General features: G+C 39.3%; 1 protein-coding gene across 5 annotated transcripts in view; it reads left to right on the top strand.

Moving 5' to 3' along the window:
- PATJ (PATJ crumbs cell polarity complex component) overlaps window positions 1–13,389 on the top strand; it is a 373,314-nt gene that overhangs the window by 15,834 nt on the left and 344,091 nt on the right. For all 5 annotated transcript variants that reach the window (XM_047724601.1, XM_047724598.1, XM_047724600.1 and 2 more), the window contains exons 5-7: window positions 349–488; window positions 6,755–6,944; window positions 9,896–10,024. In XM_047724601.1, coding sequence (XP_047580557.1) covers window positions 349–488; window positions 6,755–6,944; window positions 9,896–10,024 — 459 coding nt within the window. The remainder of the gene's footprint in view (window positions 1–348; window positions 489–6,754; window positions 6,945–9,895; window positions 10,025–13,389) is intronic.

Raw genomic sequence — 13,389 nt, 5'->3', positions numbered from 1 at the left:
CAGTGTAAAAAGTAATTTAGAACTTACTTTGGAAAAAGTTGTTTTTCTCAGGAGTTTTCACCCAGTTTGGGCTTCATCTCATAATGTGAATGAAGTGTGAAAATTCCTCTCTGATTCCCTGAGGTTGCAGAACACTGCACACTCCCTCTTACGTCCTACTGAAAATAATCAAGTGAGAGGATTTCCAGAAATAATTTATTGCTGAAATGCTAAGTTTTTTTTGGACAGAGATGACTTAGGAGAAGCTGTTTTTTGTGTTGCTCACAAAAATAGCACTTTCAGTTCTTTGGAAAGGGTACGGTTGGGTAGATCTGCTTCATTGACTTTTTTTTAATCCCCCTTCTTTAGGGCCGGCAAATTGAATATATTGATATAGAACGGCCTTCATCTGGAGGCCTTGGATTCAGTGTGGTGGCCCTGAGAAGTCACAGTCTGGGACAAGTTGATATCTTTGTGAAGGAGGTACAGCCGGGGAGTGTAGTAGACAGGTGAGGGGGATGTTTCCTTTTGCATTTTGCTAATCTTTTCTTTGACAGTTCTGAAAACACTATTCTGAAGAGAGTAAGAAACTAATAATAAAAGCAGTTAACCGTAGCAGCTAACATGTTCCCTTTCCACGTGCATTTGTCAGGCCTTGAGCAGATATTCCCACATGTACTTGTGGCGGCCATCTAGCTAGTAGTGCCATTACCCTGTTCCGAAGGTGAGAAGGCTAAGTTCAGAGAGGTCCAGTGCTTTTCCTGTAGTCACAGAGCTACTGATGGTGGAACTGTGAGCCGTGATAAGATTCCAGGGCAGTCTGACGGCCAAGCTAGTGTGATTTCTGTTCTCCCATACTCTCCCACAGTCAGACGTGGTATCTTAGCTACGTCTGATCAGTAACATGGAAATACTGAAATTCACATTCTGTATACTGTGTGGTTTATTAAACTTAAAATTATAACAACTATTTTGGTGCTCATATTGCACTGTTCATTATTTCTCTTGTCAGTTAAAAGACTCCTCAAATCTGCGTGATTGCCCCCTATTGCACTGAGCCATTGTTTTTGCATTTTAAGGGGTATGTTCAAGCCTTATATTCTTTCTCTATTTGATTTCAGGTCTTTTGTTTATTACTCATTTAACAGGCACACTTCATTACGTGGCTGCTGTCTCTTAAAATAATAGCAACAGTAGTGGTTCTATTATTAAAAAAAACCTCTCAGCCCGTAATAGATATTTGAATTCACATTCTCCATTCATGGGGGATCAGTTCTAGGCTCTGCACCTGAAAATTCAGAAATAATGGGTTTCCAAGACTTTTGCAACTTTTTTTTTTTTAATTTTTTATAAACATATAATATATTTTTATCCCCAGGGGTACAGGTGTGTGAATCGCCAGCTTTACACACTTCACAGCACTCACCATAGCACATACCCTCCCCAATGTCCATAACCCCACCCCCTTCTCCCAACCCCCCTCCCCCCAGCAACCCTCAGTTTGTTTTGTGAAATTAAGAGTCACTTATGGTTTGTCTCCCTCCCAATCCCATCTTGTTTCATTTATTCTTCTTGCCATTTGCGATGACGTGGATGGAACTAGAGGGTATCATGCTTAGCGAAATAAGTCAATCGGAGAAAGACAACTATCATATGATCTCCCTGATATGAGGAAGTGGAGATGCAACATGGGGGTTTAGGGGATAGGAGAAGAATAAATGAGACTTTTGTAACTTTTATTCTGCCATTTCATGCAGCATTTCTTCAAGTATGTTCTGAGGAATCTTGACAGTGGTCAGATGTATTTATGAAATTCTGTTCCTGGAGATTGGGTATACATTGTTAGGATAACCATATGGTTTATTGTCCACGTTGGGAGGGTTTTGGGACTGAGGGGGATTCTGTTAATGACCCTGAGATAGCAGGTATAGAGTAGGGCTATTCTGGCAAACCTAGATAACCCAGGTGAGTCCAGACTTAGGGTCACTTATCTTTAGTTTACTTGAGGCTATTCTGTCCCTTGACAAAAAGCCTATTTAACTTCTATTGGCCCAACTTTCCTTCCTGTTTTTTTTAACTTAAAAATTATTATTGGTATACAGTTCACATACCATAAATGTCAGCATTTTAAAGTGTACAATTCAGTAGTTTTTAGTGTATCTTCAATGTTGTGCAATCTTTTTGTGGTCAGTCCTTATGTCTGAGGTATTCTGTACTAAGTCTGTAGTTACAGATTGAGGTGAGCATTTTCCAAAAGAGAAGTCTGATATGTTAGTGTGTAAAGAGCCTTGGCCAAGGCTAAGCAGTTAGGTGGCTTCCCAGAGACAGCAGTGCTTAGAGGGAAACTTGAGACAGTGGAGTCTGCAAAGAGCAGAAGGTGTCAGGAATAAAGAGACTGTCTTAAGCAGTAGTCTTATGGGGAGAAGGAACACAGTTCCTATTCTTGGAGTGAGGCTGATACTTACCTGCTGTGGGAGCTTAGTGCAAGAGAGTACGAGAAAGAACTGGAAGCAGGTGGGTTCGGTCATACTTGACCTTCTAGATCATGTTAAATGGTTTTCATGATCAGTTCTTCTTTTCTCCTGAGGACTTTCCACATAGAACTGTGTTATTTTAGGAGCTTACCTAAGACCCGTTGGCTCTCAGAGTAATAGAATCCATTATTTTCGAACGTTGCAATAGAGAGACAAGAAGTTGTCTCCCCTTAAATGAAAAATATGAATTCAATATATATAAATAGCATGTGGGAGTTAATTATAAAAGTAGCAGTAAAACTAATTCTGTTCAACTTAAGAATGCATCAGAATCATATTTTGGAGGAGATTTCTCTTCTCTACAATTTGTTTATCTGGGGTTGAGGTTATATTCCCTGAGCAGATACTAACTGGAAGGAAATGCAGTGTCCTGCTAGTCTATTGGGTAAAGGGGGAAGGTAGATTAAAATAGATTGATTTTCAGAAAATAGAAGATTTGAACATGAGTAAATTAAGAACTTACACAAAATGAGTTACATCAGGGTTGAAAAGAGTCAAGAACATCTCATTCATTTGGGATTAATTAAGAAGTTTTCCTTAATGAACAAGCTGTGAATAGGAATTTAGGTAAAGAAGTCAGAGAAAGAAGGACATTGGAGGTGGAAAAAGGAAGTAATTTCTAGTATCATCCATAGTGGTTACATTTAAAAAGAAATGTAGGACTCAGGAAAGGTTCACAAGCAACATTCTCAATTTACAAAATATATACCTCAAAATTATAAAAGTAATACATACATATAATAGAAAATTACAAAATACAGAAATATAATAAGCAAACTCTAGGACTTTGACTACCCTAAGATAACTAGGAAATACTTTAGAATGTTTTCTTTTTATAAAAACAAGGTCATGGAGCATATACAATTTCTCTATCCTTAGCTCAACATAATAAGTCTTTCCTAATATTAAAAAAAGGATGTATAAGCAACATTTTTATTTTTTATTTTTTCTAAAGAGAAAGCACGAGAGCAAATGAGGGGCAGGAGGAGGGAGAGAGAAAATCCCAAACAGGCTTCATGCCCATTGCAAGCCCAATGTGGGGCTCAATCCTACGACCCTGAGATCATGATTTGAGCTGAAATCAAGTGTCAGACACTCAACTGACTGAGCCACCAGGTACCCCAGGATGTATAAGCAACATTTTTATTTTTATTTTTATTTTCAAGATTTTATTTATTTGTCAGAGAGTGAACGTGCGCATGCGCACATGAGTAGGGGGAGGGGAGGGAGAAACAGGCTCCCTGCTGAGCTAGGAGCCAAATGTGGGACTGGATCCCAGGACCCTGGGATCATGACCTGAATGGAAGGCAGATGCTTAACCAACTGAGCTACCCAGGCGCCCCTAAGCAGCATTTTTAATGGTACCTGATTTATTAGGAGAGACACCAACGATTTTGACGTTAAAAAATAGATATTTTCACATCTAACTTGCTAGTTTCAAAAGAGAATCTAAAACATGAGTGTCTATCCTCAGAAAACTTAAAAGTTAGTAGGATTTAACTAGCTGTCTCGAAGGCATATTTAGTATGAATGTTCAGTGAGTGGTAAATGAGTGGGTCAGATCCCTGTGATAATGAAGTAAGTGATGGGGAGGGTGGGGGAGAGATAGACACTCAGCTGGATCTCAGCAGGTAGATTGATTTGGCTGAGCAGAATCAAAGGGCGTCAGAGATGGAGGAAACAGTCTACACAAGAGAGGGAAATGGCAGACATGTTTGAGCAGGAAAGAGTAGATCAGAATAGTTGGAAAAAGGGTTTATGTGCGGAGGAAGCCTAGTTGGAAGGAGTCCTTGGAGACCACATGCACAGGCCTTTGAATACCAACCAAGTTTACCCTGTGTCCTTGAACTCAGAAGTTACCAAATTCTGGGGGCACCCGGCTGGCTCAGTCCGAAGGGCATGCAACTCTTGATCTGGGGCCTGTAAGTTTGAGCTCCATGTTGGGTGTAGATTACTCAGTAAATTTTACTTAGTAAATTTTAAAGATTTTTTATTTGACAGACAGAAATCACAAGTAGGCAGAGAGAGAGGGGGAGGCAGGCTCCCTGCTGAGCAGAGAGCCTGATGCGGGTCCTGGGATCTTGACCTGAGCTGAAGGCAGAGGCTTTAACCCACTGAGCCACCCAGGTGCCCCTACTTAGTAAATTTTAAAGTAAAGTCTTTAAAAATAATTTTAAAAAGTTGCCAGAGGCACCTGGGTGGCTCAGTCGGTTAAGCATCAGCCTCTTGATTTTGGCTCAAGTTAGGATCTCAGGGTCATGGGATTGAGCCTTGCATCAGCCTCTGCTCAGCAGGGAATCTGCCAGAGATCTCCCTCTCCCTCTGTCTTTACCCCAGTTCTCACTCTGTCTCTAAAATAAATAAATCTTTAAAAAAAAAAAGTTACCAAATTCTGATCTATAATAAAGTTTTGCTGAATCTGCTGTGACCTAAGAAAGATAGGGGCAATATAATGGAGTTTTCATGATTCCGAATTTATGAATTAGATTAATTAATTAGATAAACCCCTTCTCAGGGGGATTTTGTATTTTGAAGGTTAATAATGTTCATTTATGAAACTATGATGATAAGAATTTGTTCTCTTTCCTTTGGTTCTCTCCTTATTGGTCAGTAATCTCAGATAATCATTATACATATTCAAGTTGGGTGATACCAGCATAAAGAGAACCTAGCAAAATAAACCTTGAGAAATTTTGAAAGTTCGGTTTTAGGCATTAGATAAGGATCTGCCTTAGATGGAGATAATGAAGTCAAATACATAAACCAGAGTAAATCCTAAAGTGAAAGAGTATGGTTCAGAGTCTGCTGACTAAGGTGAGATGCTACACTTGTCCAGGCTTTAGTTTCTTGCCTGTAAAATATAAGTGCTTTTTAAAAAAGATTTTACTTGAGAGAGAGAGGGAGAGGGTGTAGGCAGGAGCAGGGGGAGGGGCAAGCAGACTCCATGCTGAGTGCAGAGCCCGACACAGGGCTTAACATGCCGAGCTCCGTCTCAGAACCCCGAGGCCATGACCTGAGCTGAAATCAAGAGTTGGATGCTTAACTGACTGAGCCCCCCAGGTTCCCCTCTAACTAAGTAAGAGATGGTTGTGAGGATTAAATGAGATAATGCCTGTAAAGCATCTAGCACAGTTTGTGGCTCCTAACAAGTGCTCAGTAAATAGTAACTATAATAGTGGGGTTTTTTCCTTAAGGTTTTACTAATTTCTTTTTTTTTTTTAAAGATTTTATTTATTTATTTGACAGAGAGAGATCACAAGTAGACAGAGAGGCAGGCAGAGAGAGAGAGAGAGAGGGAAGCAGGCTCCCTGCTGAGCAGAGAGCCCGATGCAAGACTCGATCCCAGGACCCTGAGATCATGACCTGAACCGAAGGCAGCGGCTTAAACCACTGAGCCACCCAGGCGCCCCACTGATTTCTTTTAAAAACAGTTATTATTGGGGTGCCTGGATGGCTCAGTTGGTTAAGCGACTGCCTTCAACTCAGGTCATGATCCTGGAGTCCCGGGATTGAGTCCCGCATCGGGCTCCCAGCTCCGTGGGGAGTCTGCTTCTCCCTCTGACCTTCTCCCATCTCATGCTCTCTCTCACTCTCTCTTTCAAATAAATAAATAAAATCTGAAAAAAAAAAAAAAAACCCAGTTATTATTATTTTTTACTTTGGTTAGCAGTTGGGCACTTGCGGCCTGGGTCAGAGAGAAGGGCTTAAATATAGATTTAGAAGTAACATCTGTTGATTTTCAAGGAGAGTTTGGCCTGACAGTTGACAAATGTCAGAGAAGCAAAGGCTGATGGAGACAGGATGACTCTCCTGGAGAGACGATTATCAGTGAATTTGAGGATACAGTTGCTCTGGTGTGGTATATGCTGAAGTCAGGTTGGAAGGGGTTCAGAAGTATAGGGTTTATGCACTAACGGGGGCAGTGTTCTTATTAGCAAAACCTTAGCTGTGGGGCCCCACACATTGCTTTTGGTTATTTTTGTAGCCAAATGGTTTTGTGTGTATGTATACACGCACGGGCATGTGTGCATGCACACATTTACGGGTGCACTACTTAATCGGTTACTTAGCTAATAAGTGCTTTGATGAGAAGCACTCTGAAGAGCTCTGTTATGTAATTATTTGAATAACTGTCCTAAGTGAAGTAGTGCCATAAGAAATAAACAGCTTCGCTTGAATAATAGATTTTTTTTAAAGATGCTATTATATCATTTATAACAGAATTTTCTTATTCTATCAAGGGATCAAAGATTAAGGGAAAATGACCAGATATTGGCTATTAATGACACACCACTGGATCAGAACATTTCCCATCAGCAAGCGATTGCATTATTACAACAAACCACTGGATCTCTGCGTCTGGTTGTGGCCAGGGAGCTGGCCCACACAAAAACCTCTGCCAGCCTAACTGATCCCACGCTGCCTGAAACAGTGAGTTGCAAATTTGGAAAAATAACTTAATTTTGAATTAATGCTACTGATCTTAAGAAGTGTAAAGACATTTAGAAGGTGTTATTTTACTTGTCATACTTTAGGAAAGATGATCACATCTCTAAATACAGCATTAGCATAATAAACAAGATATTTCACAGAAGATTCTGTTTTGTTTTTTCAGTGTCCTGTGGTTCTCCTTAGTTAAGGTTATTATTTAATGTAGAAGGTGAATTGTTGTATTATGCATAACTTATTTGGTGATGGAAAGAGTCTTGTGTTCCTTGGAGATGTAGGCAGTTCCTTAATTAAGCTGAGAGTTTTTTATTAGAGATTTACTGTTGAGTATCTTCAGTAAGATTTAGTTATTTTATTTATTTCAAAAACATTATTTTTGTAAATGATACTGGGTGTCTATGACTAGGTTGTTGACACTGTAAAATTATAGAAGTTTTCCTTTTCATGTAAACGTGCATACTGAGCAATTTAAAAGAATAAAAGCATATGTCTCTTTGGGAATCTTTCAACTTGGTTTATAACGTTTTAGAGATTTTGGCCTCCATCTTCAGAATGCAAGCTAATAAATCTTATTTTCTTATAACACTAAGTGCTGGATGATTAATTTTCATTCATTTGGGTGAAAGAAACAATAGACCGTCTGGGTATAGTACAAGGTCACAACACAAATTAACGTATAGACATTTTCCCTGTTGTAATCAGTGATATTTATACAGCACAATTTACATAATAAATACAATGAACAAAGTGGGAGAGTGCTTTGCATAGTGGTTAAGAACAGGGGCTCTGGTGCCAGGCTAAGGTGGGGTCAAGTCCAGTTCTTCCACTTCCTGGCTGTGTCCTATCAGGAAGTTTCCTTGATTCCTCCGCTGCTCAGTTTCTTCTGCTTTTCCTTGAAACTAATAACTGCAGCCACGGTTTCACATGCGGATTAAATGAGAATGCACGTGAAGAGCTAAGCACAGTGCCCGGTGCAGAATATACACTCTATGAATATTAGCTGTGATCCTTAATTCAGGCATATTTTAGCAAAACTTGTTACTTCCCAGATACTAGATATTGTTTCAGACCTGGATTTATTACATATCCTAATATCCCTGGTTATTTTAACCTTGCAACTTAGTATAATATTTTAACCTTCCAACTCAGTATAATAGTAAAACTGGTAAATATACCCTGTTGAGCTTGAGATGGAGAATTTTATTCTCCAATTTAATGTACATTTCTTTTCTTTCTTTCTTTCTTCTTTCTTTCTTTTTTAAAAAGATTTATTTATTTTAGAGAGAGAGCGGGCGGGGAGAAGGGCCAGAGGGGGAGAGAGAGAATCTTAACCAGAATCCCTGATGGGCACGGAGCCAGAAGCTTGATCTCACCATCCTGAGATTATGACCTGAGCTGAAATCTAGAGTTGGATGCTTAACCAACTCAGCCACCCAGGTGCCCCTAATGCACATTCCTGATGGAAGCCTACTAGTTAGAGGGAAAAGGCTTAACGTCTCTCAGTCTGATTCATGTAGACATTGCTCATGTCTTCAGTGGGGCCTGCCTTTCCTCTCCCATGTAAGAGCCTGCTTAATTAGTCTCTTTACCTCATGTCCTCAGCATTTCATCCTTCATATTGCTGCCACAATAATCTTCCTTAACCACTGCTTTGTTCCTGTCCTTCCTTCCTTTTTTTTTTTTTCCTTAAAAGATCTTATTTGTCAGAGAGAGAGAGAGAGCGTGAGCACAAGCAGGGGGAGTGGCAGGCAGAGGGAGAAGCAGACTCACTGCTGAGCAGGGATCCCGATGAGATCCTGATGAGGGGCTCGATCGCAGGACCCTGGGATCATGACCTGAGCTGAAGGCAGACCCTTAACTGACTGAGCCACCCAGGCATCCCTATCCTTCCTTTTTATTTTTATTTATTTATTTATTTTTTTAAAGATTTTATTTATTTATTTGAGAGAGAGACAGTGAGAGAGAGCATGAGCGAGGAGAAGGTCAGAGAGAGAAGCGGACTCCCCGAGGAGCCGGGAGCCCGATGCGGGACTCGATCCCGGGACTCCAGGATCATGACCTGAGCCGAAGGCAGTCGTCCAACCAACTGAGCCACCCAGGCGTCCCTATCCTTCCTTTTTAAAACCTTCAGTTATTTCTTTGCTTATCCAGTTAAGTAAATTCAATCTTTCTTTTTTTTTTTTTAAGATTTTATTTATTTAACAGAGCCAGCAAGAGGGAACACAAGCAGGGGAGTGGGGGAGGGAGAAGCAGGCTTCCCACTGAGCAGGGAACACGACATGGGGCTTGATCCCAGGATCCTGGGACCCAAGCCTAAGGCAGACACCCAATGACTGAGCCACCTGGGTGCCCCTAAATCCAATCTTTTGACCAGGTCTTGACCCATTCTGTTATTTGGTCCCGCTTTGCTCTTACATTTCCCTTTTGCTTGGATATGTGTTTTTATTTTTTTCTCCCTGTAGTGCAATTAACACGTGACTTTTTCCTCAAAGCTTTCCATAACTCTTCGTTGGATTTGACTTCTTATCTCTACCCCCCACCCAGCCTTTTTTTTTTGAGATTCTCTTTCAATTCAGGTAAACATATACTTATTTGTTCCTCCTGTGTGCTGGGCGTTGTGCTAGATATTGGGTACAGACTGGAGAATGAGGCAGCAAGTCTCTTTCCTCTTTGAGCTATATGTTTTATGATTCAGTATTCTTGTCTCATTTTAATTATTTATGTTTTAGATTATCTTTCTACGGGTTATATGATTCTCAAGGGTGGGGGCCATCTAATCATCTTTATATATCTCCCAGCCTCTAGAAAGTTGCCCTGATTACTTGTAGGCATGTTCAGTTTGTGGTATATCTTTTAATTTAGTAATTATTGTATTGGAAAGCTAAGTATCTGTTTCACTAACATGTGGGCTTTTATTTGCCATTGATTTGTAGGTTCATTGGGGGCATATTGAAGATGTTGAGCTCATTAATGATGGCTCTGGATTAGGTTTTGGAATAGTTGGAGGAAAATCAAGTGGTGTGGTTGTGAGGACGATTGTTCCTGGAGGATTAGCAGATCGAGTAAGTTGACTTGTTTGTTCTCATTTTGGTGTCACACAGTTTAAATTGTGTGGGTTGAAATGTAATTTCACAACATGAATTATTAGGATATAGGATTCCATAATTAGAATTTATGTGTTGCTAAAAATATTTTTTATTCTCATGAATGTTAACATATACTCACTTGGCTTTATTAGAAACATTTCCTAAGTCAACTTTTTTTTTCTTGGCTTGTGGTTGACAGTCTTCTTGATTCCATCAGAGGACAATATTTTTGGTTGAAGAGGTGTTAATAGATACTGTATTTTGAATATCCGTGTTCTCTCCCAGTGTATCTTTCTTTTTTTTTCCCCCCAGTGTATCTTTCAAGCATGTAAATGCTAAACTTAGAAGGTACAGTGATTTTAAACATTTGCCCCAATATTGTATGTGGTAAATTTCACTTGAATTACAGTTTTCTGGCATTATAAGTCAAATGACTACAGTTCAGTATTTAGCAGTGTTCAAACTGAAAGTGGGCCTTTTTTTTTTTTTTAAACCAGGCTCCATGCCTAACATGGGGCTTGAATTTACAGTCCTGAGATCAAGAGTCAAATGCTGCACATGAGCCAGCCAGATGCCCCTAAAAGCAGGCCATTTTAAAACTTAGGAACTATTTCTGCTTAGTTTTACATTGAATAAAATGCTCAACATTGACTTTAGTTTTTAGAAAAGTCGCCCAGAAATTTAGTTATGATGCCACTTAATAGTGAGGCCATAGTTTTGTGAATTGTCCATGATAACCAGAGTACTATGTAAATTTCACTCATTGATGTTTAGTTACCTACAAATATATCCCTTCTGATAAGCATAAGGAAAATTGGACTTGCAAATGCAGCTTTGAGGTAAATTCCTCAGCTCCCCATTTCTTTCTTTCCTTTTTTTTTTTTTTTTAAAGATTTTATTTATTTATTTGACAGAGAGAAATCACAAGCAGGCAGAGAGGCAGGCAGAGAGAGAGGAGGAAGCAGGCTCCCCGCTGAGCAGAAAGCCCGATGCGGGGCTTGAACCCAGGATCTGGGATCATGACCTGAGCCGAAGGCAGCGGCTTAACCCACTGAGCCACCCAGGCGCCCCCTCAGCTCCCCATTTCTATTTAAGGTTTCATCTTACACAAACTGTGGATCTGCTAATATTTTTGTTTTCAGCCTCCACTTGTATTTAGAGAAGCTGCTTTCAGAGTTTGCTTTGTGGGGCTCCCTGAAACTCTTGCAGGGGACCTGTGGGATTAAGACAAGGAAATGGCATCAAACCATGCTGGTGGTCATTGTGTTCTTCTCCACCACGTGGTTGCAACAAAAGAGTAGTCTTAAGAAAGTGCAGCAAAAAATGATTACTTCCAGCAAATTTTGACATTTCAGTGCATGTCTTTTTAATATTGAGTGACAAAATGGGACATATACCGTATAGCACTTCTGCCACATACTGAGTTATGACGGTTGGTTTGAGAAAAATGTCTGTGAGACAAACTAGCCACTTTTTTATATGGAAAACATGAAAAAAATTTTAAAATATTTAGCTCTCATTCAAAAAAGTTTTTTTGAAATATGACATATAATGTTATATGAGTTTTAGCTGTACAACACGATTTGATGTTTTATCCTGTGAAATGACCACCACAGTAGTATGGTTAACATCCACCACCACACATAGTTACATTTTTTTTCTTGTGATGAGAACTTTTAAGATCTACTGCCTTAGCAACTTTCATATATACAATACAGTATTGTTAACTATAGTCACCACACTGTACATTATATCCCAATGAGTTATTTATTTTATGACTGGAAGTTTGTACCTTTTGACCATTTTCACACATTTTGCCCACCTGCTACCTCCCTGCCCCCAACTTCTGGCAACCACCAATCTGGAATAGCATTTTTATTTTTGAAAGAGTAATTGACAGAAAAATTATGTTTATTCAGACTTGGGTGCTTGGCAGACATTTCTCTGAAAATGAATGAAGCAAGCCTGTCACTTCAAGGAAAACAGCTGACAGCATTTGTGGGTGATGATAAAATTTGAACTTTCAAGCAAAAATTAGAATTCTGGAAAAGTTGTGTTTTATCATGAGCTTGACATTTTCCAATATTTAAAGACTTTTCTGATTAGATTATTGCTGATATTAGTAATGATTTTTTAAATATTATATAATGAAATATGTCAATATTTGGAAGATCTGCTTGAGTCTGTGGATCAATATTTCCTGAAGATCAGTGTGTGTTATGACAATATATAGGTAAAAGATCCATTCAGGATTCAAGATTGATCAATAGGTGTTAATGAGACAGTATTTGAAAGTTTGTTGATGAAGTTGCAGGTTCCACATTGCAACGGATCTTTAAGAAACCACAACTTGTCAAGTTTTGTTGTGTTATCAGAGAAGAATAGACTTGAAGGGCTGTTAAAATACTCCTCCATTTTCCAACTATGTATCTAATTGAGGCCAGATTTTCTTTATATACTTCAGCCAAAACAACATATTACAGTATACTGAATGCTAAAGCAGATGTGCAAAGCTGGTTGTCTGCTTTTAAGCCAGCTATTGAGGGGATTTCCAAAGATATTTTAAAATACCACTCTTCTCACCATTTTGTTGTAGAAAATATAGCTTTTATTTTCAAAATAAAAAGTGTATGCATCAACATAGTAGAAATATATACTAGTATAGTATATGTATTAAATATTTTAAAAATTTCTCTGCCTTTTTTTTTTTTTAAGATTTTATTTATTGATTTGAGAGGGAGCGAGACAGAGCACAAGCAGGGGGAGAGGCAGAGGGAGATGGAGAAGCAGCCTCCCCGCTGAGCAGGGAACCTGATGTGGGGCTCAATCCCAGGACCTGGAGATCATGACCTGAGCTGAAGGCACATACCCAACCATCTGAGCCACCCAGGGGCCCCTGTGCTATTTTCTTATTTAGTAGATAACAACAGAGAGAACCACATAAGCAAAAGCTCTTTGAGATTCTCAGTAATTTTTGAGATATAATTGATATACAATATACTGCACGTAGGTAAAGTATACAGTTTAATAAATTTGACATATGTTCACTGGCAAGTTGAAATATAGAGGGCAGGTTAGCAGGGTAGAAACTCAGGCAAGAGTTAATACTGCAGTCTGGACTTAACAATTTGTAGGGTTGGTTGGCAAGATTTCTTAGGAAACTCAGGTGGGATTTCTGTTACCGTCTTAAGACAGAATTCCTTTCTCTCAAGGAAATCTCAGTTTTTGCTCATCAAGCCTACAGTTGATTTGATGGAGCCCCTCCCACCTCACCCCTGTTATCAAGGATCATGTTCTTAAAATCAAGCAGTTGTAGATGTTAATCATATATACCTCCAAAA

Source organism: Lutra lutra, chromosome 4, assembly GCF_902655055.1.
Source record: "Lutra lutra chromosome 4, mLutLut1.2, whole genome shotgun sequence".
Classification (NCBI taxonomy): domain Eukaryota; kingdom Metazoa; phylum Chordata; class Mammalia; order Carnivora; family Mustelidae; genus Lutra; species Lutra lutra.
Note: the sequence above shows the minus strand (reverse complement) of the source record. Positions and strands in the feature narration are given on the sequence as shown.